Below are 24,976 nucleotides of genomic sequence, written 5' to 3' on the forward strand. Positions count from 1 at the left end.
CCCCGGGCGCGGACACCTGCACCCGCGCGGCGGCGGCGGCGGCGGCCAGGTCCTGTCCCCGCCTGCGCGTCCGTCTCGCTCGCGTCGCCCTCGGTGAGTTGGCGCCGCCCTCCGCCCTTTCCCCTGCTCCCCGGGTCCCCCTGTCCTTGCGGCCGCGGCCGAGCCTCCGCGCGCCACCCATCCCTGCGAGCCGGGCACCCCGTCGCCGGCGCGAGGGCCGCACCCTCTCCTCCGCCCGGGGCTCTCCCTCCTCTTCCCAGCCAGACGCGGGGACCCGCGGGGCCACGATCCGGCCGCCGCCCGCGCCTCCCCCACCTCCACACCCGGTGGCGGGGCCTTTGTCCCCGGCGGGCGCACGGGCGCCTCCTGTCGCCGCACCCACCCCGCGCGCTCCCCCGCCTCCCGGGCTTCACCCCGACCAGGTGGCGGCGGGCGCCGCGGAGGGGTGCGCGGCCGTCCCATTGGTGGATTTGTACAAGCGTTTTAGGGGGGAGCGCGCGGAGGGGGCGGCGAGAGCGCTCCCGGGCTCCTGAGCTCCGCGCCGCCCGCCATCCTCTCCCGGAGCCGGCCGCGCTGGGCGCCGCGATGAAGCTGCTGGGACACAGGATCGAACTGCTGACAGGTACCCGGCCCCGCGCCCGCCGCCGTCCGGGTGGAGAGGGGCGCGGCGCCCGGGTCTGGCGGCTCTGGTGGGAGCGGGAGGCGGGGGAGCGGAGCCAGCGGAGTCCCAGCCCGTGCGCTGCCCGGCTCTGCCCTCGGGCCCCGGCGGGTGGAGCGCACGGCCGGAGCGCGGGGCGGGGGCGGCCTCCTCGCGTCCCCGAGGGGCCGAGCTCGAGTCGGGTCCCTCCAGTCAGTGTCGCTCGGTCCCCAGAGACAGGGGCTCCCGACCGCGGCCTCTGCTCCCGGCTCCCGGCGACAGCCTGCGCTCCTCTCGGAGAAGTTTTCTGCCCGGAGGAGAGCCCAGCGCCTGGGAAGTGGGGAGCCAGGTGGACCCCGTGGCTGGGGACCCTCAGCCGGGAGCCCCTCTGGGGGCTGGAAGCCACATGCAGGGCGCTGTGGCCGGCGGTCCCCAGAGGACACTGGGTGTGCCCGGAGCGGGAGGCAGGAAGGGGAGGGCGGGGGCCGGGGGGCCGGGGCCGAAGGTGGGACACACTCTCCCAGGCACAGGCGGCCCCTGGTGGGGGCTGTGGAGAGACGGGGCCGGGGCCGGGGCGCGGGGAGGAAAGGGAGCCGGTGCGGATCCCACCGCCTGGCGGGGGAGGCGCTCCATCGCTGCCTCCGGACGGACAGAGGCTTCCAGTAAATTCCTCGGCCCCGGGAGGTCTGGTCGCGTCCTCGCGGGCGCAGGAGAGCGGAGCGAAGGGCCCTGCGGGGAGAGGGCAGGGGCCGCGGCGTGGGGTGCGCCGGAAGCAGGCTGGAGCCCGCGCGGGGGCGAGAGACGTGGAGAGATCGGAGCACGTGGCAGTGTTTGAACCGGACCCTGAAAGGCAGGCTTTTTCTATTCCTGGAGCGGGAGGTGGCGTTGCAGGCTGCAGGCTGGGGGGAGCCGCGGATGCAGAGGCCCGGGGTGTGAGAGCGGCTTGGACTGGACGGGGGGGGGGGGGGGTCTAGGGGGGGGGGTCGGGGGGACGGAGTGGAGGCTGGAGGCCGGGGGAGCGAGGGGCGGGGCGCTGGGGGAGGGTTCGGGCCGTGAGCCCCGCCCTAGCCGGTGTGGCTCAGTGGAGAGAGCTTCGGCCTGCGCACCGAGGGGTCCGCGAATGCCCGTTAAGCAGCAGGGACTGGTGCTCCTGTCCCGGGCCGGCTCACCGGCAGGGGGCGCTGGGGGGCTGTTTTGGAAACTCTGCCAGGTCCTCAGAGGTGCCCCATCTGAGCCCAGTTAGCCACGGGGCCGGCACCCCTTCCAGTCCCTTGCCCGCTTTTCCGTATAGAGCTCACCTGAGGCAGGCCTGCCCACCTGGTTTCACAGGGAGCGGCCAGGCCCGGCCAGCATGGCTCAGTGGTTGAGCATCGACCTATGAACCAAACCAGCTGGTCTGGGTTAGATTCCCAGGAGGGGGTGTGCAGAAGGCAGTCAATCAATGATTCTCTGTCATCATTGATGTTTCTATCTCCCTCACCCTCTCCCTTCCTCTCTGAAATCAATAAAAATATTTTTAAAAGCGGTTGGGGCGGCGGTAAGGGGGTAGCGGGGGTGCAGCCCTGGCTGCCCAGCTTGCTAATCCCCGAGGGGAAGTGTTTCCAGCCGCATGGGTTTTGGGAGCCTTGCATGCGGGACTGAACTCCTAGGTCCCCCTTCTGCTCTCCCAGCCGCAGAGGGCTGGGGGGGGCGGGGGTGCTCTCAGGAGGCTGTGCAGGGCTCCAGTGGAGCGCCAGGCTTTGGGGTCCCCTTCAGTGTGGGGACCCTCATCTTCTGGGTACAGGGCTCAGGGCCCTTCCCCATCAGACAGATTCCAGCAGACTCTCTACGCCAGCGGTTCTCAACCTGTGGGTCACGACCCCTTTGGGGGTCGAAGGACCCTTTCACAGGGGTCGCCTAAGACCATCGGAAAACACTTATATAATTACATGTTGTTTTGTGATTAATCCCTATGCTTTAATGATGTTCAATTTGTAACAATAAAAATACATCCTGGCCGAAACCGGTTTGGCTCAGTGGATAGAGCGTCGGCCTGCGGACTGAAAGGTCCCAGGTACGATTCCGGTCAAGGGCATGTACATGGGTTGCGGGCACATTCCCAGTAGGAGATGTGCAGGAGGTGGCTGATCGATGTTTCTCTCTCATTGATGTTTCTGACTCTATCTCTCTCCCTTCCTCTCTGTAAAAAATCAATAAAATATATTAAAAAAAAAAATACATCCTGCATATCAGATATTTACATTATGATTCATCACAGTAGCAAAATTAGTTATGAAGTAGCAACGAAAATAATTTTATGGTTGGGGGTCACCACAACATGAGGAACTGTATGAAAGGGTCGCGGCATTAGGAAGGTTGAGAACCACTGCTCTACGCCCTCATAACAACCTGCGAGTTGTGTCTATTATTTCCTCCTTTTTACAGATGAGGAAAAGGAGGCACAGAGAGGATAAGCCACCCCTGTCATTGACCGCAGTTGCCCTGGGAGTCAGGGCATCTCAGTCCTGTCTGTGGTTTTTGCAGCTTCCCCTCCCCCACACACACCCCCCTTCAGCTCCCTCCTGTCCCTGTCCCCCTCCCACAGATCTGGGTTCAAGCCCAGCCCACCTCTGGCCACCTGTGTGGTTTCAGACAGGTGGCTTCACCTCTCTGACTTCAGTTTTCTCGTCTTCCCCGTGGAACTGTTGAGCCCTCCCTGGGAGAGGTGGAGTGGCTCGCTGAGATAGCACAGGTGACACACCCGGCTGGGACTGAGCCCCGGGATGGGGGGGCACCTCTCGGGCTTCGTCTCCCCTCTTTACAAATGTGTGATCTGTGTCTTAGCAGTTAGATATTTAGGAACAAATAAAGTGGTTGAGGGTCGAGCTATGAACCAGGAGGTCACGGTTCGATTCCTGGTCATGGCACATGCCCGGGTTGTGGGCTCCATTCCCAGTAGGGGGCGAGCAGGAGGTAACTGATCAATGATTCTCTCTCATCATTGATATTTCTATCTCTCTCCCTTTCCCTTCCCCTCTGAAATCAATAAAAAATATATATTAAGGTGTTTATATATTTTTAGAGGTATATATATATATATATATATATATATATAGAGAGAGAGAGAGAGAGAGAGAGAGAGAGAGAGAGGTATTTGTTCAAGAATGGCTACCCTGTAGTTAATAGAAGAAAAAGAAAAACTGGAAATAATAACCTCCGAGAGGAGGTTAAATATAGGGTGTCCTCCCAAAATGTATACATACACTCTGAACAATTATAAAGGCAGTGTTTATTAAAGTACATTTCATTTTCAAGATTGAGCTAGCAGCTGTTACAGTGTGTATACGTTTTTTGGGCCACCCTGTAGATTCCCATGCATTCACATCAGGGAACCCCAGGCAGCTGCGAATTTTGCTGCCAAAGTTATTTATTCACCTGAACAGATGTCCCCTTATGTAATAATAATGTCGTAATGATGGTGGTGACAGCTCGCGCTTGCATGGCATCTGCACAGTCCGGAGTGCTTTCTATATAGTCACTCACCATCATAGCCACCTGTGAGGTGTGTGCTATCATTTCCTCCCTTTTCAGATAAGGAAAGTGAGGCACAGAGAGGTTAAGCAACTGGCTAAAAGTCACACAGATGGCAAGCAGCGGCTGGAATGTGAGCCAGGGTCTAAACGATGTTTCCAAACAGTGTCTTGTTGCCATAACCGGTTTGGTTCAGTGGATAGAGTTTTGGCCCACAAACTGAAGGGTCCCGAGTTCAATTCCCATCAAGGGCATGTACCTTGGTTGCAGGCTTGATCCCCAGTAGGGGGTGTGCAGAAGGCAGCTGATCGATGTTCTAACTCTCTATCCCTCTCCCTTCCTTTCTGTAAAAACCAATAAAATATATATATTTTTAAAAACGTGTTTTGTTTTTCATCTTTTTCAGTGTATAGATTAGCACTGGAAAAGGAGTCAAAGAAGATAATAAAAAAAAGTTAACCGTGGTTTTCTCTGGTTCATAGGATTCTATGTGCCTTTCACTTCTGTTTGCTTTTCTGATTTTTCCAGTGAGCGTATATTACATGAAATTCAAGTTTTTTTTTTTTATTTAAATATATTTTATTGATTTTTTTTACAGAGGGGAAGGGAGAGGGATAGAGAGTTAGAAACATCAATGAGAGAGAAACATCGATCAGCTGCCTCCTGCACACCCCCTACTGGGTATGTGCCCGCAACCAAGGTACATGCCCTTGACGGGAATCGAACCTGGGACCCTTCAGTCCGCAGGCCGACGCTCTATCCACTGAGCCACACCACTTAGGACCAAGTTTTACTTTTTAAAAACAGAAAAGTGGCAGATGTGTAGGGGGAAGTGGCCAGTTTTGGGGTTCTGAAGAAGCCACTCCATGGGAATCCTGAAGAAGTGCACAGTAGGGGCGACTCTCCGGAAATGCTTCACAGCGAAAGGTCTTGGTGTCAGAGGAGCCAGGATTGCCTGGAAAAACACAGGCGGCAGCGACCTCCAGACAGAGGAATTCAGACCCCCCCACTCACCACGTGAGGGGCCTTTAGGATACCTTAAACAACTTAATTCACTTATATTTTCCTTTTAAAGAATTAACACGGGTGGTAAATGCTTTTAAAAACCTGGGTCTTGAGTCTGAAAGGGTCAAGTACAAAAAAAAGTAGAGTCCCAAAAATTCTCAGTCCCTCATTCTGCGAGTAACCGTTCTGAAATGACTGTGTGTCTACACGGGATGAACAAATCAGCAAAAGTATCACGGAGACTGAGAGCCACGCTTCTCATCCTGGGAGAAAAAATCACAAATAAGGAAAGAGGGAAGTTTGACTACACGGTGTGGAATGGATTGAAGGTATCCGGACGGCTCGTTTCTTTCCAACCCGGGCCCGGCAGAGGCTCCCAAAGGCGGCCTGGCGAGAGGAAGACGGGCTGTTGTGCCGTCCGCGAGGCGGCGAGCACAGGACACGCCATCTCCACGCACACGCGCATCCGGGAGTGGGGGTCAGGAAGTGTGCCCAGCGGGACTTGGAGAACCCGGATTTGCCCTCAAGGAGATGGGAACCCCAGGCGGGCGCACTGACACCGGACTCCACAAAGCTGCCCAGGCCAAAGGAATAAGAAAGGTCCCGTTCGGCACCCAGGTGCCGTTGTCCAGAAAACGAGATGGGGATGAAGATTCCCCCAACCAGCTCTGTATGTGGGTCACCCATGTACCTGCCACTACTTCCAAAAATCTACACAGCTCACGTGGCTGAGAACTAACTGCTGATGGTCAAATAAAGTTATCAATCTGCAAAAAAAAAAAAAAGGATCAGTATAAATTCCAGATTTTATGATACATACAAATGGATAGATAGAGAAGTGTGTTTATTAGTATACTCATATATTTTATCTTTTTAAACATATTCTTATTGATTTCAGAGAGGAAGGGAGAGGGAGAGAGAGATTGAAACAGCAATGATGAGAGATAATCATGGATCAGCTGCCTCCTATACACCCCACGGGGGATCAAGCCCGAAACCTCGGGCATGTGTCCTGACCCCGGGAATCAAACCGTGACCTCCTGGTTCATAGGTCGACGCTCAACCACTGAGCCACATGGGGGCGGCAGGCGATCCTGACTCTTTTTAAATCATAACTTTCCTAGGGAGAAACTTCTCTGCCCCTCCCCCGTGAGCCCCGGGTACCCCAAACCCCACATCCCCACCTGCTGGGCCCCGGCTGCCCGTTTTCCATGGGCGGAGCCATTCCCACTTCTCTGGATTCTGAGGTTTCTCTCCAGCCCTCTTCCCCTCCGCCCTCCATCCCTGGCCGTCTGTCCCTGCACGGCCCTCTCAGCCCTAAACATAGCACCATCCTTGGGGTCATGGTCTCCTGGGTGGTTTCAGAACAGGCCTGGGTGAGGACGGGGACACCCCAGTGCTGCCGGCAGATAATGGAACTGGGTGCTCGGGGAGGCTGGCGGCTAAAAAGTCCTAATGGGGGAAGTGTTTTCCAGGGCGGGACCCTTCTGCTAGCCCCCCACCCAGATGGCTGGCTGAGCCCTCAGAAAGGCTGGAAGAGAAAGGGGTGGGGGCGAGGGGAGGGAGGATGCCTTGCTAAAAATACCGCCCATCTGGGTTGTGTTAACTGGTTTCCCAGGAAACCGCTGGGAACCAAACGCTGGGGCATGGCATGGGGATGCAGGGACCCGGGGCCCTGGGTGGGCACGGGGCCCCCTGCCTGGCCTCTGGGGGCGAGGCTCTCCCAGGGGCTCCCCCGCTCTCCTCCTTCCAGGAGGCTGGTGACCAGCAGCTCCCAGCCCAGCGTCCGCATATCCCAACCCCAAACTGGACTCGCGGGGTTGAGGCATTGAGGCGTCATCTTTGTGCCGCTCCGGGGAACTGAGGCTCCGCGCTTCTGGCGGAGGGAGGAAGCCCAGGGAAGGCCTGGAGCTGCAGCCTGGGCTTGCGACAGCCCAGCCTCAGAAATGGGTCCCCTCCCCGGGCCCCAGGCAACCACTGGGCCTACTGCCCAGGCCCTGGGCCTCCCACAGGGAGAAGCCAACGCAGCGGGGTGGACAGGGGTGGGATGTGGCCGGGGGAGCGGGGTGCGTGTTTGGACCAACCAGGCCTGCAACAGAAATACGTGCTCTTGGCTGGAATCGAACCCGTTACCCTTCAGTCCACAAGCCAACGCTCTAACCATTGGGCCAAACTGACTAGGTCTTGCTTTTTTTTTTTTTTTTTTTTTTAATGTTGTTCGTCCCTGATTTCAGATCCCAGGCTGCCGTTTTCAGTCTTCCACCGGAGATAATGCCTGTTAACGTGAGGATATACATCCTCCCGGGCTTTTCTGTGGGGCTGTTTGTAAAGGGTGTCCCAAAATTCACGCAAGATTTGAATTTTGCGTGAGCATTAACAACAACAAAAAATAAAAGCCTAATTTTACTTGGTTTATTGAATCAGATTCTAATATCTGTTGCCCTTTGATTGCAATCCCTTCAATTTGATCAGCATTACCAAGTACCAGTTATGGCCCAGGAGCAGGGACAATGAAGACCAATGAAGATCGCGGCTTTGCATATGTGCCAGCAACGCCGTGGAGGCCATTTACCCGATGTGCTATTCCATCCATAACCCTATACTGTATACTTTATGAATCAATTAAAAAATTTACATTTTTTAATTATAAACCTGTGTTTTCTATCAAAATTACTTCTTGCGTGAGTTTTGGGACACCCTTTATTTCTCGTCATTGGGATAATATTGTATGTTTTATCATTGCCTTTTCTGTTTATTGTGACACAGCATTTTCCCGTTAGTAAAAATCTTTTATAAGTCACTGGCCCGTCGTTTGTCCTAATTCCCTATTCCTGGACACCTCGAGTCTTCCCGTTTTCCTCTCATTTCATAAATGGTGCTGTGGTGAGCATTCCTACAGATCAAATCATTTAGGTCCCTCTCTGGGCTCCTTAAGAAATTTCTCCCAGGGAGAGGATTGCCGAGTCCGAGAGGATGAAGCTTTTAAATAATTTTAATTCATCCTGCAAAGCTGCCCTCTGGCAAGATGTATCCTTTATACACCCACGAGCAAGATGAGCAAAGTGCCGGCTTCAGGACGCCTCAGCCAGCACTGCAGCCTGCCAGGGCCACCGGCCAGAATACGGGGTCTGGTTCTCATCTGCTTTTCTTTTAACTTCTAGTGAGCTTTCCTGTTTTCTTATGTATTTATTAGCCAATGTTAATTTGTTCAAATATATTTTTATTGATTTCATAGAGGAAAATAAAAACAGCAATGATGAGAGAGATCGGCTGCCTCCAGCACGCCCCCCTCCTTCCAGCACGCCACCCCCCCCCCTCCCCTTCAGGCCTGCAAACCCTGCATGTGCCCTGACCAGGCCAGGAATTGATCTATGACCTCCTGGTTCAAAGATGGACGCTCAAACCACTGAGCCATGCCTGGGGACAATGTTTTTTATGAATTTCCAGTTCATGTCCTGGGCCCGGGCCAGGCAACCGAGGTACATGCCCTTGACGGGAATTGAACCCGGATGCTCTATCCACTGAGCCAGACCGTCTAGGGCGAAACATGTTTTGACTTTTAAGAAAACAGATACTACCGTGAGCCAAGCAGGGAGCCCTGCAGACGGAGCCTTGCTGCCCTGCGAGGTGCCGCGACGGGCCCAGGCTTGGGGACCGGGCATGGAGCCGGCGGTGGTGCCCTGGCTCCTGCCGCAGCCCGGCCTCGTGCTGGGAGCGTCAGGGCAGGGACCGGGCGCCCCGCCGCCGCAACCCCAACCTCGTCCTCCCCTCTCCCAGGGCTCCTGCTCCACGACGTGACCATGGCCGGGCTGCAGGAGCTGAGGTTCCCCGAGGAGAAGCCGCTGCTCCGGGGCCTGGACGCCACCGAGCTGGTGAGTCGCCCCCTCGCGGTCCTGGGGCGGAGAGCGCCCCCTCGTGGCCGAGCAGGGAACCGCGTGTCTTCCCTCCGGTCTTGCCCCCCTGACCCTCCAGGGAGCCACCCGCAGGCCAGGAGCACTCAGGCCACCTGCGAGCCTACTCCCCTCCTGGGGGGTGTCCCGTGCGACTGACACCCCGCCAGCCTCGCTGCGGCCCTGGCTGTCTTTGCGGCTGGGAGGCTTTTTAAAAAAAATTTAATGTTTTTATTGATTTTGAGAGAGAGACAGAAAAAGGGAGAGGAAGAGAGAGAGAGCAACATTGATGTGAAAGCGAAACATCGATGGCTGCCTGGGAGGCTCCTGGGAAGTGTTATCCCCATTTCACTAATGAGGCCACTGAGGCACAGAAAGGTTAATTCACTGGGCCACGGGCACACAGCCATCAGGGGGTGAGGCTGAACTTCACCCCTGGTTCTGGGAGGCCCAGGAGGGTACCCGCGGGGCAGTGCTGTGTCCAGCAGGGCACAGCGCTTCCCCACCTGCTGGGCCTTTCCTGGTCCCAGCTTCTCTGTCTTTTCTGCGCAAGCTCTGAGGTTGGAGGGCCCGTCTCACCATCAGGGTGCCTCCAGGGGCAGGGGGACCGAAGCCGCTGAGGTGGTCATTTTGTCCCATGAGGCCTAGGGCTAGATTCCAGAGTTATTTCTACCCTTTACTTCCATTGAAAGTGGAAGAAAGAGGGAAAGACAGAAACATCGATGTGAGAGAAACACATCCATTGGCTGCCTCTTGCACACGCCCTGACCAGGGCCCGGGCCGGGGAGGAGCCTGCAACCAAGGTACGTGCCCTTGACCGGAATCGAACCCGGGATCTTTTGGTCCACAGGCCGACACTCTGTCCACTGAGCCAAACCGGCTAGGGCTACCCCCTGCTTTCTTGTTGTGGTGACGCCTGGCACCCTTCCCCTCCCTGCAAGGAAAAGCTGTGGGTCCGCACTCACAGATTCCACACCGTGTGGCCTGTGGCTCGGTCTCTCTGAGTCCCACCCTTCCCTCCTGTCGCGGGAGCCCTTCACATTTTCCATGAACAGGGAAACGGATGTGAGCAGCTGCTCATAGACTCCTCCGCCAGGCACTTGCAGCCCTGCGCCCGGCCCTTGGGAAGCCCTGGGTCACTTTCGTTAACATAAAGGTGAGTGGGGTCCTGGCCGAGGTGGCTCAGTTGGTTGGAGTGTCATCCCATGCACCAGAAGGTCTCGGGTTCGATTCCCTGTCAGGGCATATGCCTAAGTTTCGGATTCAGTTCTGCTCTGGTGCGTGCAGGAGGCAACAGATCCATGTGTCTCTCCCACATCGATGTTTCTCTCTCTCTCTCTCTCTCTCTCTCTCTCTCTCTCTCTCTTTCTCTCTCTCTCTCTTAAAAAAAAAAGAATGGGCGCCCTACCTGGTTTGGCTCAGTGGATAGAGTGTCGGCCTGGGGACTGAAAGGTCCCAGGTTCGATTCCGGTCAAGGGCATGTACCTTGGTTGCGGGCACATCCCCAGTAGAGGGTGTGCAGGAGGCAGCTGGTCGATGTTTCTCTCTCATCGATGTTTCTAACTCTCTATCCCTCTCCCTTCCTCTCTGTAAAAAATAAAAAATATATATATATATAAAGAAATATTTATTTAAAAAAAGAAAAAGAATGGGGAACAGGGTGCTAGTCTGCTCAAGGCCAAGCCCGTGGGGGCCCCTGGCCAGCCAGGGCCTAACGCCCACCCCTCTGGTTGCTCCCTCAGGAGAACTCCGACACCTTCCTCTTGGCCGAGGACACAGACTGGAAGGTAGGACTCAGCCACCTGATGTGGGGGACTGACAGCTGGCCGGCCCCTGGACCACCCAGCCTGGTCCCTGCGGAGGGTCACACCCTTCCATGTGTCTGAAGTGACAGGGGCTCAGCACTGAAGCCTCCGGGGCCACCGTCACTGTCTACAGTGGCTCTACCTGCCCCCTGCCCCCTGTCTCCTGCCCCCTGCCCCCTGCCCCCTGTCTCCTGTCCCCTGCCCCCTGTCTCCTGTCTCCTGCCCCCTGCCCCCTGTCCCCTGTCCCCTGTCCTGAACAGAAGGGGGAAGGGAGGCCTGGGGGAGTGAGGATGGAGACAGGAGGGAGGGATGCTGTCATCTGAATCAGCATTTTCCTCCAATGAAAGCCAGGCTGATGCTCCAAAATAGCTCCCTGTTTCCATGGCAGCTGTTGCCGGGACAACCATGTCCTCTTTAGCGGGATGCCAGCTTCCCTGTGAAAACCGAAATCGCCCTTTGTTTTTATTCCTTCCCACCATGATTTCACTCACTCAGCCAGTCATTCCTCTGCTCTGAGTTGCGTAGTGGCTCTTTACTCCCGGGTCTCGGAAACCGTCTGGCAGCAGACACAGTGGGAGCCTCTCCAGCTCCGGGGCCCCGCTGGCCACCAGCACACGCTGAACCAGCTCAGACCCTTCTGGGCCCTTCCTCCTGGCTCCGTGGAACTGGCCCCCCAGGCCTGGGCCTGACTGCCATGTGGGTCAGTGTCCAAGCCCCAGGACAGCCCCAGCCTCGTGGTCTGCAAGGGTGACGTGGCGGTGGGGCGACGTGCTGGCTCCTCCCCGGACGGCAGCTCTGCAGCCAGGCTCCGCGTCTGTGAGCCCGGCCTGGGTCACGAGCCCCTTCAAGGACGCAAGAGCGAGCTCGCGCTCCAGTCCCCCAGGAGTTCCAGCTCCAAATACAAAGGCTCTGGAGCTGGGCAGGAGGGAACAGACAGGAGACCTGGGAGGGAGAGAGGGGAGGGGTGCGGCCATGAGATAGCGAGGCCCAGCCAGAGGTCTGGGCAGGCATGTCCTCTTTGTCCTCCTGCCCCCGAGAGGGAGGGTGGGAATGGGTGGACGCCCCCCCCCCCCCCAGGAGGGGCCGGTGACATCAAACCCCAGAGCAGCCAGTCCCTGCCTCATCTTCCTCAAGGAACGTGTAAAGCATTTGAGGAGTAGATCCTGGCATGTGGAGATATTTCAATATGAATTTGCTACTCTTTTTTAAAAATTATTTTTTTGTATTGATTTCAGAGAAGAAGGGAGAGGGAGAGAGAGAGAGAAACATCAATGATGAGGGAGGAGCATTGATTGGCTGCCTCCTGCACGCCCCACACTGGGGATCAAACCGGCAACCCGGGGCCTGTGCCCTGACCGGGAATCAAACCCTGACCTTGTGGTTCATAGGTCAACACTCGACCACGGAGCCACGCCAGCCGGCGCATTTGCTACTCTGACTGATGCCCAAGGTGCTAAGGTGTTTGTAAGCTTCAGCTTCCTGATCCTTTCTCATAGGTTTGTGCGCTTCATGTGCTATCCACGCAGCTACCTGTGCACAGGCACTGCTGCTTTCCCACTTACAGAGGTGGAGGCTCAGAGAGGTTGACTGGCCTGCCCAAGGTCACACAGCAGAGATGTGGCAGAGCTATGTAGCCGGACCGGGTTCAGCTAGCAGGTCCAGAGCCTGCCTTGTTCAGCCACAACTGCACAGGCTCCAGGGAAGGGGCCAGCAGTTTGGGGCGGCACATGGACTGTCCCATGTTTCCAGACATGGGCGGGGCCCGGGCAGGAGTGGGGTCAGGCCCAGAGCGATTGATGCAACTTTTTCTCATTCTCAGAGCAGCTCTGTGTGGAAGGCACAATTCCCGTTGTACAGTTGCGAGGCCTGGGGCACAAGGAAGTTAAATCTTGCCCAAGGTCTCCCAGCGAGTGGGCAGGGAGCTGGGACTTCACCACAGGGCTGTGGATGTGAAGCAAGTGACTGAGCAGAAATGGGGCCACAGCTTGGAGTGGGCAGTGTCTGAGGTCAGCTTCTCACCTGAGCCCAAGGGGAAGGCCACGCAGCGGTCAGAGGCTGGAGGGGGCATAAGATTGGATGGGGACCACGGAGGAGCAGGGTTTGGTGGCAGAGAAGGTGGGAGGCCCCCTGTCCCCCACTCCGAGTAGCAGCTGGGGGGGATCTTGTGGGCTGTGCCTTTGCAGCCGCCTCAATGACTGGAGCCGCTTCCTGTGTCCAAGTGGCTGCAGGGAACAGGGAGAAAGGCCAGGACATGAGGGGCCCGGGACACCCCGTTCCACACCCTGGCTGCCCTGGGCAAACGCAGGGCCCAGCGCTCTGGGCCAGGCCTCCGAGTGAGAGGTCAGAGAGGGGGCAGGGAAAGTTCTCAGTGCCCACCCCCCCAGGCACAGGCCCGGGCCAGGAATAGCATGCCTGGCAGGTGTTGACCAGGTCACTAGGCACCCTAGAGGGGAGGTAACTGCCGCCCCCAGCACAGCCAGCCAGTGTGCAGCCTGGGGCGAGTGGCGCGGTCCTTCAGCAAAGAGACAGAATGGGGGCACAGCGCCCCGCACCCCTCCCTCCTCTGCCGCCTTCTTGTCCTTGGGCTCCCTCCTCTGCCCCCTCCCTGGCCTATTTCCTCTCATCCTCTGCTCTCCTTTGCTCCCCGTCTCCTGTGTCTCTGCCTGCCCGTCCCTGGCCAGCTCCCCAACCAAAGCCTTGTTTCTGGGGTGGGGTGAGGGCATGGGACCTGAGGGGGCTCATGTGTCCTGCTCCCCTGAGATCTGGGAGCCAGGCCCCATGCCGGGTGGGTCTGCGGGGAGGTGGGCAGGACGTCCGTCCTGGCTGCAGGATGGGGGGCGGGGGGAGGGCAGAGCTGGTGCGTGCCCCACCAGACTCCTGGGCCTGCAACCTACCCAGGCCCCTGTGCCCGGAACCCCCCCTCTGCAGTGTGGACAGGTGCTGGGTGTGCATGTGGGCAGCGTGGGGGCTGCCCTAGGGGAGACCCTGGCAGGTGGAGAAGACGGGAGTGACTCCCCACATCCCCTGGAGGCTGTGATCCAGGCCCTCCTGCTGTGGAGGCTGGGCTTGGGGCCCCCCAGGTCCCTCTGTGCTCCCCAGGCTATAGGTCAAGGGCACACCTGTGTGGTCCCTGAGAGGCTCGCGGGTGCCTGACACAGGGCCCCCCCTTCCCAGGACCCCGTGTGCAGCGGGCTGCAGCCCTCCCCGCGTGTCCCGTGTTGCTAGGGGCTTGGGGATGCGGCGGAGGCTGGGGACCATCCGGGATGATGCGTTGCTGGGGGTGGGGGTGAGACAGGCGCCGGGCTGGGTGAGCGAGGGCCTCAGCAGCCAATGGGAGCCAGGTTTGTCTCCCGACAGCCAATCTGGAAGCCGGGGCTGCGGGCGGGCGAGTGGCTGCTCGGAAACCCCGCGGCGGGGAGGGACCGGCCTGGGGCGGGCGGCTCCGCGTATAAACGGTGGCGGCGCGGCGCCCGGCCCCAGAGCTGCTGGCTTCCCGCTGGAGCCGCCCCTGCCTCCGACTCCGGTGACTCAGGCCTTTGTCTGCTCTCCCTGGCGAGGCTGTCACCTCCCTCCCCCGGCGAGATGCCCGAGAGCTGGGATGGGGTGAGTGCGGGCGGCGGGCGCGCAGGGCGTCCGGGAGGAAGGCGCACCCTCGGCCTCGGGTCGGCTCTGCCTCCAGCCGCCGCGCCTCGGGGAGAACTGGGCAAGGCCGGCGGGTGCTGGTCTCGCGGCGACCCGGGCCCTCGGAGCCACGGGGCGGGAGGGGTAGCGGCCAGGCGGGTGCGGGGGGCGGGCTGGCATCTGCAGAACACGCACTGGGCGGGGACTCGGCTGCACGTCCGTGCGGACGCGGGCCAGCGTGTGTGCATCTCCCTGGCATGTGCCCTTCGCCTGGCCCCTGCCCGGCTGGTGGCGGCCTGGCTCCTGTGACCACCTCAGCCCCGGGCAAGCCGAGTCCCTGCGCGGGTGCGGGGGTCGGTGCGCGCAGGTGTCCGGGTTTGATTCCCGGCCAAGGTGTCTGCGCGCACGGGCCCTGGCGCTGTCCCGTCTGCGTGGCTGCACCTGCAAACCGCAGCCTCTTCCTTTCTTCGGAGGCGCACGCAGCCCCCCCGTGGCCCCCGGGGCGCTGCGGGGAGGTCTGGGGCGAGTGCTAGCCGGGCCTTTAGGCCGGGTTCCTGCAGGGGCGGGGGAGGGGGCACGCGGAGGGTCAGAGGGGTGGTCATGCCTTATTTGGGGGGTGAGGGAAGGCAACGGGCGCCCCCTCCCACCTGGCAGCAGTGCCCAGGGTACTGTTCTTCCTCAGTGATGGGGAGACGGGGGCGCACGCCCGGGCTTGCCTTGCCTGGTCCTTGGACCATCGCCCGCACCCAGACAACACGCAGCGCGGCCGGGTCTGCGGAGCGATCGGTGCGGGAGACGGGGCATCGCGGTAGCGCTCCCACCACCCCGCACCCCGCACCCCGCGCACTGAAATGCAGCTCCCAGGGCCGCAACCCTCAAGGTCAAGGGCGAGGGGAGCGCGCAGGCCGAGGGGTACCGGCTGCCGCAGCGCCTCCCGCGGCGCCCACCTGGGGGCGGGAGCGGTGACGTCACCAGGAGCCAATGGGAGAGCTCAGTCCTGGGTGGGGGGCTCTGAGGGTGCCCGGCTGCCGCCTTTGGGGCGCCCGCTGTGTGCAGCCCCCCTCCCTCCCCGCCAGACTGGGAGCTCGGCTAGGTCTGCGCTCCTGGGTGGGCGGGAGGGTGCAGCCAAGGGTACCGGGCTGCGCGAGAGCTCCCCTAACTCCCCCCCGCCCCCCCCCCCACGAGCCGAGGCCCTGACTGCGTCCCTGTCCCTGGGGAGCTGGGCCTCAGTGGGGCAGGCTCTGCAGCCGCCGGGGATAGTGATGGGGAGGCCACACCGGAGCTGGGAGAGGACAGGCGCCCCCTCACTTGCACCCACTGTCTGGGTGTGAAAACTGCCGCCCCGCGCCCTGACTTCTGCCTGAAAGGGCGACAGTGACCCGTGCGCTCAGGAACTGCCCTTCATGCCGCAAGCGCATTGCAGCTCTTGTTCAATGGGCACCCCTCCTGCCCCCAACCCCGCCCTGCATGGGGGGCACCCCTCCTGCCCTCCACCCCTCCAGCCCCCCAGCCCGCCTTCCATGGCACTGTGCACCCCCCCAGCCTCTAGAGCTGAGGGTGGGGAATTGGGGGTACAGTATGGCGGAGTATCTCAGAAAAGGCAGCCCCCGGCTTACCCCCGAGGTCTGCACCTGGCAAGGCCTGCCCTCCCTCTCAGGCCTTGACCTTGGGCACAGCATTTCTCCTTTGCAGCCTTCGTGTGCTCCTCTGTGGCTGAGGTCCCTGTGAGCATGCAAAGTGTCCAGTCAGTGGTCAGTGAGCAGGAAGTGTGGCTTGTTGGTGGCCCTGAGGGAGGACAGGCCTGGGACGGGGGAGGCTGTGGTGAGCCTGGGCCCACCCAGAGGGTGACAGGGTGTCTCTGACAGGACCTCGAAGCAGAAGGGTGGCTCCCAGGGTGTGGCCTTTGGCCGTGAAGCTGGTACCACCTTGTCACTCCCCGCTGAGCTCAGACCCGAAAGGCCAGTCCCCAGGAGGCTGTCTCCTACCTCCCGAGTCTGTCCCTTTCCTGTCGGGGGAAGGAGCTTTGGTCCTCTTTGAACCTAAGTGCCCACCACGTGCAAACCCCTGGCACACAGTAGGTGCTCAGTCACGTGCTGTTTCCTTCCTGTCCCGGCCCTAACCCCACTTCTAGCTCAGTGGCCAGCTCCAAGGCTCCCGTGGCCAGGCAGGGCTGTGTGTCCAGCTCCGGCTGCCCCTGGGGACTCTTCCCATGGAAGGGCCAAGACTGACCGGCTTGCAGAGGGACCAGCCAGCAGGGCCCCTCCCAGGCTCCGGACAGCCCAGCCCAGCAGCCCCCTTTCTGGGCGCTCTCCAAGTGCTAGCCACCCCGCAGACCGCGGCTTCTTTAGTTCTCGGAGTCCCTCCCAGAGGGCTGGGCCGGGGCACAGAGAAGGGGTGAGCCTGGCCCAGAGTCACACAGTAAGGGGCAGAGCAGGTCTCCAGCACAGCGCCCAGCTCCTGCTCCTGCAAGACAAATGAGCAAAGCCAAGGGCGTGAACACGGGAGCAGCCCAGAGCAGCCACAGCTGAAGGCAGGGGTTGGGGGGAGAGGGGTGGGGGGGGCGGAGAGGAGGGGTGTCTAACTGGGCCCTTCCTGAAGGAAGGCCTTGGGTTCGCAGGGAGGGGCTTCAGGGTGGAAGGAAAGGCCGGAGCAAGAGCCTGCAGGTGTGGGCGTTGGAGGCGGGGCCTGGTCGCTTGGGGTAGTTACTGAGGACTGAGGGGAACTGAGCAGCAGCCCTTCGAGGTTCCTAGTGGGGGAGGAACAGGTGAGGGTGGCCCCGGGCGGGGCTGGAGGGGCAGAGCTGTCCCCGGAGGCCGCGGCAGCTCCCCCACTGGCTAGTTTGCGAAGGGAACCAGGACCTTCCCATCCCTTGTCCCTGTGCCGGACTCCCCTGCCCTGGGAAGGGTGCTCCGCCCGCTGCGTCCTCCCTGCCTCTGTGGTGAGAATGGGATGTCCCGCCCCGTGGGGCCGCTCCTCGGGCCCAGCAGCTCCCGGCTGCCCCCCAGCCCTTCCCCCAGAGGAGCCAGGAGCGGGGACTGCCCAGAGCATCTTCCGGTCTCTCCCTCCAGGAGCATGACATTGAGACGCCCTACGGCCTGCTGCACGTGGTGATCCGGGGCTCCCCCAAGGGGAACCGCCCGGCCATCCTCACCTACCACGATGTGGGCCTCAATCGTAAGTGTCCCCGGCCGCACCGGCCGTTCCCCACCTCACATCTGCCCTCCTCCCCGCGTAGGTCCCCACACACTCCGCTCTGTGTCCTAGCCACTGGGGCCTTGATTTCCCCACTGGAGCGCGAGGCTGATCACCCTCCCCCTCGGAGCCGGGGCCTCCCCCCTCCGCTCAGCCACAGGTGTGTCTCCGCAGACAAGCTGTGCTTCAACACCTTCTTCAACTTCGAGGACATGCAGGAGATCACCAAGCACTTCGTGGTGTGCCACGTGGATGCGCCCGGCCAGCAGGTGGGGGCGTCCCAGTTTCCTCAGGGGTAGGTACCCGAGCCCTCCCCCGCCCCCCCACCTCTCCCCAGCTCTGCGCCCCAGGACACACCTGGGCCTGACCTCCTGCCCCTCCCGCAGGTACCAGTTCCCGTCCATGGAGCAGCTGGCCGCCATGCTCCCCAGCGTGGTGCAGCACTTTGGGTGAGTCCCGCCCAGCCATCCCTGTGCCCACCGCCACCACATGGCCACCAGGCTCTGGCCGGGGTCCGAGGGGTGCCCACCGCCCCCACACGGCCACCAGGCTCTGGCCGGGGCCCGAGGGGCGCCCACCGCCCCCACACGGCCACCGGGCTCTGGCCGGGGCCTGAGGATGCACCCACCGCCCCCACATGGCCACCAGGCTCTGGCTGGGGTCCGAGGGCTGTGGGTGGGGCCTGCTCGGATGACATTTAGGGGAAATGGCACCGCTGGCCCTAGAGCAAGCATGTCAAACTCAAAGGCTAACACGGGCCAAATAAATGAGGCATGCGGCCCGCAGCTGCGAGTTTGACGTGTTTGCCCTAGAGCAGTGGTTCTCAACCTGTGGGTCGCGACCCCTTTGGCGGTCGAACGACCCTTTCACAGGGGTCACCTAAGACCATCCTGCATATCAGATATTTACATGACGATTCATCACAGTAGCAACATGACAGTGATGAAGTAGCAACGGGAATAATTTATGGTTGGGTCACAGCATGAGGAGCTGTATTTAAAGGGCCAGAAGGTTGAGAACCTTCTAGAGTGACCAGCCTCGCTCTCCTGCAGGTTCAAGTATGTGATTGGCATTGGAGTGGGAGCCGGAGCCTATGTGCTGGCCAAGTTTGCAGTGAGTTTCCCCTCACCCTCCACCCCCACCCCTAGGGCTGGCCTTCCTGGGGTGGCCCTTCAGCCACAGTGACTTTCCTGCTCTTCCTTCTTCTCCTCCTCCTCCTCCCCACTTCCTCTGCACTTGGAAAAGCCTTCTTTCCCCTTAGTCCCTACGGACACTGTTTTTTAAGGTTACTTTTTCCCCCTGGCTGGTTTCTCAGTGGTTAGAGCATCAGCCCCCGGACCAAAGGCTCTTGGGTTTGTTTCCCTGTCAAGGGCTCGTACCTCCATTGCAGGTTCAATCCCTGGCCCTGGTCGGGGCTCGTGCAGGGAGGCAACCAGTCTCTCTCTCTCTCTCTCTCTCTCTCTCTATCTCTATCTCTATCTTTATCTCTCTATCTCTTTCTCTCCCTCTGCCCCTCTCTTCTACTCTCTCTAGAAATCAATGAAAACAATACCCTGGGGTGAGGATTTTTTAAAAAAGGTTACTTTTTCCATACATTTCCTCGAGTATAAACTATAACTTGCTTAACTATTATCTAAAACCAAAATTTCTGTTATCAGCAAACTACAGAATTGCTCTAGCCACAAAATAAGGATTAGCCTAACCACTCATCCACCAATTAGGGTAATATTTAAACGTTTAAACCAGCCCTGTTTTAACCAAAAATGACACTTATGTTCAGTTGGCGAGGTTTTAATGAAAGTCACATTTCAAAAACATCGTGTCCGGCAGGAGCCACCAGCTTTTCGTCCTTAAGAACAAAAACTTCATTTTCCAGGATCCAAAGGATTTCTTTCTTCCAAAGAAATGACCAAGAATTTTCAACTCTCCTTTCAGTTCCAACACGTACACATTTTGTTAACTGTAGACCGGGCCCCGCCACCCCACACTGGGCAGCACGTGAGCCCTGTATGCAGATGGCCCCTGAACACGGGCAGACGGTGCGCCCGACAGTGTGGGTCCCACGCCTAACGAAACAGGCTTCGGTTCCCCGTGACCAACATCACCAGGGCTTCCTTGTCTGTAGCCGCAAAGAAACAAGATGTTCTATTGAAGATGTTTAATGCTCAGTTTTGCAACAGCAGCCATTCCAACGATATATTAAAAGGGGTGAAAAACAGTGATACAGCCCAGCCGGTGTGGCTCAGTGGTTGAAAGCCCTCGACCTATGAACCAGGAGGTCACAGTTTGATTCCCAGTCAGGGCACATGCCTCTGTGACGGACGCCCCAGTAGGGGGCGTGCAGGAGGGGGTTGATCTGTGATTCTCTCTCATCATTGGTTTCTCTATCTCTCCCTCTCTCTTCCTCTCTGAAATCAATAAAAATAGACTTAAAAAAAAAAAAAGAAAAAACCACAGTGATATAGGCATAGATTCAAAATAAACCCACGAATTTTGAAAGCTCCCAGCAGGGCAGGCTGAGCCGGGCAGCTGGCAGCGGAGCCACGCAGGTCCCCAGCTGTCCGGGTTGGGCCATCGGTGGCATCTTGAAGCTGTCACTGACCGTGTCCTCCTCCTCAGACCCTCCCCTCCCCCTGTGAGAGGGACAGGCAGGGCCAGAATTCCACAGCCTGATGAGTGGGTGGGGAGTTCGGGGTTCCCTGCCCCCGTCCCGCTCCCCCAAGCCCTGTCTTCCTTTCCCGGCAGCTTATCTTCCCCGACCTGGTGGAGGGGCTGGTGCTGATGAACATCGACCCCAATGGCAAAGGCTGGATCGACTGGGCCGCCACCAAGGTGAGCGTGGTCCCCCTGGTGGGGTGGGCGGGGCGGGGGCAGGGGTTGGGGGGACGGGCTCACACTGACCCCACCTTGGCCTGCAGCTCTCGGGCCTCACCAGCACTTTACCGGACACGGTGCTATCCCACCTCTTCAGCCAGGTAAGGGCGTGGGACCACCTCACAGGAGTGGGGCTGGGGTGCGGGCGGGGGGGCCTCACAGCTGCTGAAGGGCCGGTTCTGCCCCTCCCAGCCAGGCAGGAGGAGGGCAGGGGCTTATGTGGCGTCTGACCTGCCTCGCTCTGTCCTCTGCTGTTGGCCATGAGGCTGGGCCCCTGAAAGACAGGTGTGGGGAGACTTCCTCCCACAGCTCCCTGGAGCCCCCTCTCCCCTCCCCTCCCTGGGTCCCGCCTTCCACCTTGGGGGGGTCTCCACCTGCCCCCACCCCGCCAGGAGCCGCCCCCTCGGAGCCCGCCTCCCCATCCTCGCTCTGTCTGTCCCGTCCGCTCGGGCCCAGGAGGAGCTGATGAACAACGCGGAGCTGGTGCAGAGCTACCGGCAGCAGATCGGGAACGTGGTGAACCAGGCCAACCTGCAGCTCTTCTGGAACATGTACAACAGGTGTGGGCGCGGGGCGCAGGCCCGGGACCCCTCAGTACAGCCCCCCCCCCCGCCCAGGGGCGCAGGCAGATGGGCCACACCGTCCCCAGGGTGCAGATGAGCAGAGTCAGCCTCCGAGAGGAGTCGCTGCCTGCCCAGGGTCACCCCCGCGAAGGGCACAGGGAGCCGGACTTCATTGCTCCTCCTCCCCGGGCATGGCCGGCAGGAGCCATGAGGATGCGGGGAAGCCCGACCCCCACACCCTGAGCCTGGCGTGTACAAGGGGGGAGGTTGGATGGTTTTCATGCTGTGCTCCTTGGAGCCCCTTTGGGGGGTAGCCCTGCAGGGAAGTGGCCAGGCCCCCTACTCGCCACCTTCCCTTCTTGTCACCCTACACGGACTTACTAAGCCAGCTGCGTGCAGGGCGGGAGGATCGGGGAGAATGGGAGGCCCGCATCCCACCGCACAGGGGGTGCTCATCCAAGCAGCACTTAGTGGGGTGGGTGGGGCCCAAGGTGAGGGCCCACCCGGCATGCGTTTGGGTGTCCAGGAAGAAGTTTGGGGGTCACACATGAAGGGAGCCCTGAGGCCCCGATTTATGCAGCGCAGCCCAGGCCTCCAGGGATGTGGGGCCCTAATTGGGGGGTGGGGTGGGATGGGGGAGGCTTGGGAACACCCCCATCCGGTCCTGGAGTGACTGTTCTGCCTCTCCCTCTCCCGCAGCCGCAGAGACCTGGACATTAACCGGCCTGGGACGGCGCCGAATGCCAGGACCCTCCGGTGAGCGCCCCTCGCCCCCAGCCTGCCCCTGCTGCCCCCGCCTCCCCCCACCTCCCCCCAGCCTTGCCCAGGCCAGACAACCCTTCCCCTCTGTCCACAGCTGCCCCGTGATGCTGGTGGTCGGGGACAATGCGCCGGCTGAGGACGGGGTGGTGAGTGAGGGACTGTGCTCGGACCCAGGGTTGGGACAGGAGTGAGGGGGCCACTGGGCTCCGGTCAGCGGCCAGTCCTTGACCAGCCCAGGGACCCCTCAGGGACGGGGTGGTGGCTCTCATCCTCCTTCCCCACACCCCCTCCTTCAGCTGAGGGAGGCCTGGAGACCCAGGGGAGCTGGGTCAGGGCCAGGCCGCCTCCCCACCCCCAGCAGTGCGACCCCATCTCCGCCTCCACCCACCTCAGGCCGGAGACTCAGACCTCTCTTTGCTCTAACAAGTGGCCCCTTCTCTCTGGAACAAGTCATTCCTGACCACGACTGCACCAGTGCGGGTGGGGACCGTGTGGCCTCTCCTGTCGGATCCCGGGGAGCAGGCGGCCTGGGGGTGCCAAGCTCTGGGGAGAGCACTTGCATTAACACTTGGGGCAGGTGGCTCCCAGGCCCCCCAGGGGCTGGGTCCCCTCCCTCCGCTGCATCTGGCTCCTCCTCCTCAGGTTGAGTGCAACTCCAAGCTGGACCCCACCACCACGACCTTCCTGAAGGTGAGACCCTCCTGCCCACCCTGGTCCCAGCCTCAGGGAGAGGCCTGCCTGGCGTCCTGGCTGGGCTGGCAGATCTGGTCAGCCGAGCCTGTCCAGGTGTTTGGGAGCCAGACTAGGTTTGGGGGGGCCCTGCTCTGCTCACTCTCCTCTCTCCCTGCAGATGGCGGATTCCGGGGGGCTCCCGCAGGTCACACAGGTGAGACTCAGTCCTCTTTCTTGCCTCGGCTGGGGCAGGGGACCTCCTCCCTCCAATGCTAGACGGTCAAGCACGTGCCTGTCTCCCCGCAGCCCGGGAAGCTGACTGAAGCCTTCAAGTACTTCCTGCAAGGCATGGGCTACAGTGAGTACCTGGCACCCCGCCCCCAGCACCCACAGGCGGCAAGGGGGCCGGCACCGCCAGGTGTGCTGAGCAGCCTGTGGGCCGGGCGCCCTGGATGGGGGCCTGGGTGGGGGGTTGCTCTCTCCACACGCCCCCCTGCTGCCAGGGCGTCTGCACCTCCGTGCCCAGCTCTCCTGGGCCCTGGGGAGGCTTTGGGCACCGTGGCATGGCCAGGTCCCGCCTGAAGGTGTCAGACACCCCCCACCCAGGGCTTTGTCACAGCTGGGAGATGGGCACAGAAGAGCGGGCTTGCAGTCTGGGCCGCGGAAGGCACATGGGCCATGTGGGTGTCAGGAGAATTCCCAGCAGCACCCAGCCTGGGCCTGGGCCCCCGGGGCTGGGAGAAGAGCTCCTCTCCCCGTAGGCAGCTGGGCCCGGGTGGCATTCTGCACATCCTGGGGCGTAGCGGCTGCGGGCAGCACTGGCCCCCGACACGCCCCTCCCCCCTCTGTCTCCAAACTTCCCCTGTGCTCAGATCCAGACTGGGCTTGTGAGCCCCCAACACGCGCACACACGTACACGCACACACACATGCACTCACCTCCTCCACCCCTCTGCTGCACACACCTGGCTCCTGGTGGAAGCAAACTTCCTCTCCCCGACGACTTTTTGTCCCTCTCCCTGAAGCTTTGTGCCTCTGGACCTGGGGGTGGGGGGGGAGGACAGGCCTGTGCTGGGAGGGGAGGCGGGAGCCCCGTCCAGGGACAGCTCTCCCTCCAGCCAGGGCCTCGCCTCTGTGAGAAGTAGGCAAGCAGGCCAGTGGTGAGACACAGGACTCGGAGCTGGAGCGGAGCCGGCCTGGAGCACGGAGTTGCCCAGTCAGCATCTGTGGGTTGGGGGGATGGGCAACGCCTGTCAGGGCCCCGGGAGAAATGCCACCAGGCAGCCAAGAGCTGGGGGGACCTGGGAGGTCGTGCAGGACTCCCCCCTTCTGTCCCTGGGGGGACTGAGGCCCAGCAGAATGGTGAGGGGGTGAGGGCGCTGGGACAGATATGGGCCCAAAGGCCTTGCTGACATGAGCCCCGCAGAGCCCGAGAGGCTGGGGGCGGGGGTGCGGGGGGCAAAAAGTGCCCCCTCCCTGCTGTCGGGGCTCCAGGGCCAGGCTGAGGTCAGTCTGTGCTGCGTGGTTCCTTCTGTGGCTGCTGTGTGGTGGGTGGGCAGGAGTGGGCTCCCCGAGGCCCTGGCCCTGCCTCCAGCCCTCAGCCTGTCCTTCCGTCTCTTCGGTCCATCTGACCCCTTGCCTCTCGGACCCCGCTCCTCACCGTGTTCTGTCTCCCCTCCCGGCTCTGTCTTCTCTCTCAGTTGCGTACTTGAAGGACCGGAGGCTGAGTGGAGGAGCAGGTAGCCCTGGAGCCCCTCCCCTGATGCATGGCCCGCCCGGGCTCCCCTGCTCCTTCCTCTGGCTGCGCTGAGCCAGCGCATCTCGCTGTGGTTTGGAACCTTCTCGTGTCCTGCTCGTGCGCAGATCCTGGGTGGCACAGGCTTTGCCCCTTTTTAGGGCTCTGGATTGGCTGGGTTCGAGAGCAGCCTTGCTCCGAGGGAGGCTTCCGGAGCTGTGGCAGCTGGAACCAGACCCTCTCGAGGGCGGGCCCAGGCCCGGCCCTGCCCCAGCTGAGCAGGTGGCCCGAACAGGTGGCCGGATAAGTGAGCAGGGCCGAGTCTCGCTTGTGAAACGCAATGAGGCAGAAATGGGATTTAGGGCAGTTTGGCCTCCTTTGCAGAATCACCCCCCTCTCCCAGCCCCCCCATCCTCTCAAGGCAGGCCACGCTGAAACAATGCCCCTTCCTTCCCCCAGCTCCGGGGGAGCGGGTCAACTTCCGCCATCCTGGCCTTGTCTCTGGCCAGCTGTGGCGAGAGGGTCCTGCTGGCGTCTGCGGACCCCGGCCCGGCCCTGGCTCGCTCACTGTCGCTGGCTGCATGCCTCGGGCTGGCAGAGCTGACGCCAGAGCCCTGGCTTGGGACGGGCCTCTGTGCCATCGGAAGAATGGGTCTCGCTGGCCGCTTTGCTTGCGTGAGTCCTTCTCCCGCCTGTGGTGCCCGGCCCTGC

At 60.9% G+C, this 24,976-nt stretch overlaps 2 protein-coding genes across 6 annotated transcripts in view; both read left to right on the plus strand.

Annotated features, from left to right (window-relative positions):
- The window catches only part of NLRC5 (NLR family CARD domain containing 5), a 940,085-nt gene that overhangs the window by 841,160 nt on the left and 73,949 nt on the right, over positions 1-24,976 (plus strand). The gene's annotated exons all lie outside the window — the stretch shown is intronic.
- NDRG4 (NDRG family member 4) overlaps positions 1-24,976 on the plus strand; it is a 26,855-nt gene continuing 1,879 nt past the window's right edge. The window contains exons 1-16 of one of the 5 annotated variants that reach the window (XM_081107944.1): positions 505-622; positions 8,930-9,024; positions 10,785-10,829; positions 17,537-17,642; positions 17,835-17,955; positions 18,047-18,109; positions 18,713-18,773; positions 20,406-20,492; positions 20,579-20,635; positions 20,991-21,094; positions 21,797-21,853; positions 21,954-22,005; positions 22,502-22,549; positions 22,710-22,745; positions 22,838-22,889; positions 24,231-24,269. In XM_081107944.1, the coding sequence (XP_080964070.1) occupies positions 586-622; positions 8,930-9,024; positions 10,785-10,829; positions 17,537-17,642; positions 17,835-17,955; positions 18,047-18,109; positions 18,713-18,773; positions 20,406-20,492; positions 20,579-20,635; positions 20,991-21,094; positions 21,797-21,853; positions 21,954-22,005; positions 22,502-22,549; positions 22,710-22,745; positions 22,838-22,889; positions 24,231-24,269 (1,060 nt within the window). In that variant the 5' untranslated portion in view covers positions 505-585. Of the gene's footprint in view, positions 94-468; positions 623-8,929; positions 9,025-10,784; positions 10,830-14,282; positions 14,451-17,536; positions 17,643-17,834; positions 17,956-18,046; positions 18,110-18,712; positions 18,774-20,405; positions 20,493-20,578; positions 20,636-20,990; positions 21,095-21,796; positions 21,854-21,953; positions 22,006-22,501; positions 22,550-22,709; positions 22,746-22,837; positions 22,890-24,230; positions 24,270-24,976 lie in introns of those variants that run through there. The other 4 variants (XM_081107946.1, XM_081107945.1, XM_081107947.1 and 1 more) reach the window with 4 other exon arrangements.

Source organism: Myotis nattereri (assembly GCF_964212035.1).
Source record: "Myotis nattereri genome assembly, chromosome: 15".
Classification (NCBI taxonomy): Eukaryota; Metazoa; Chordata; class Mammalia; order Chiroptera; family Vespertilionidae; genus Myotis; species Myotis nattereri.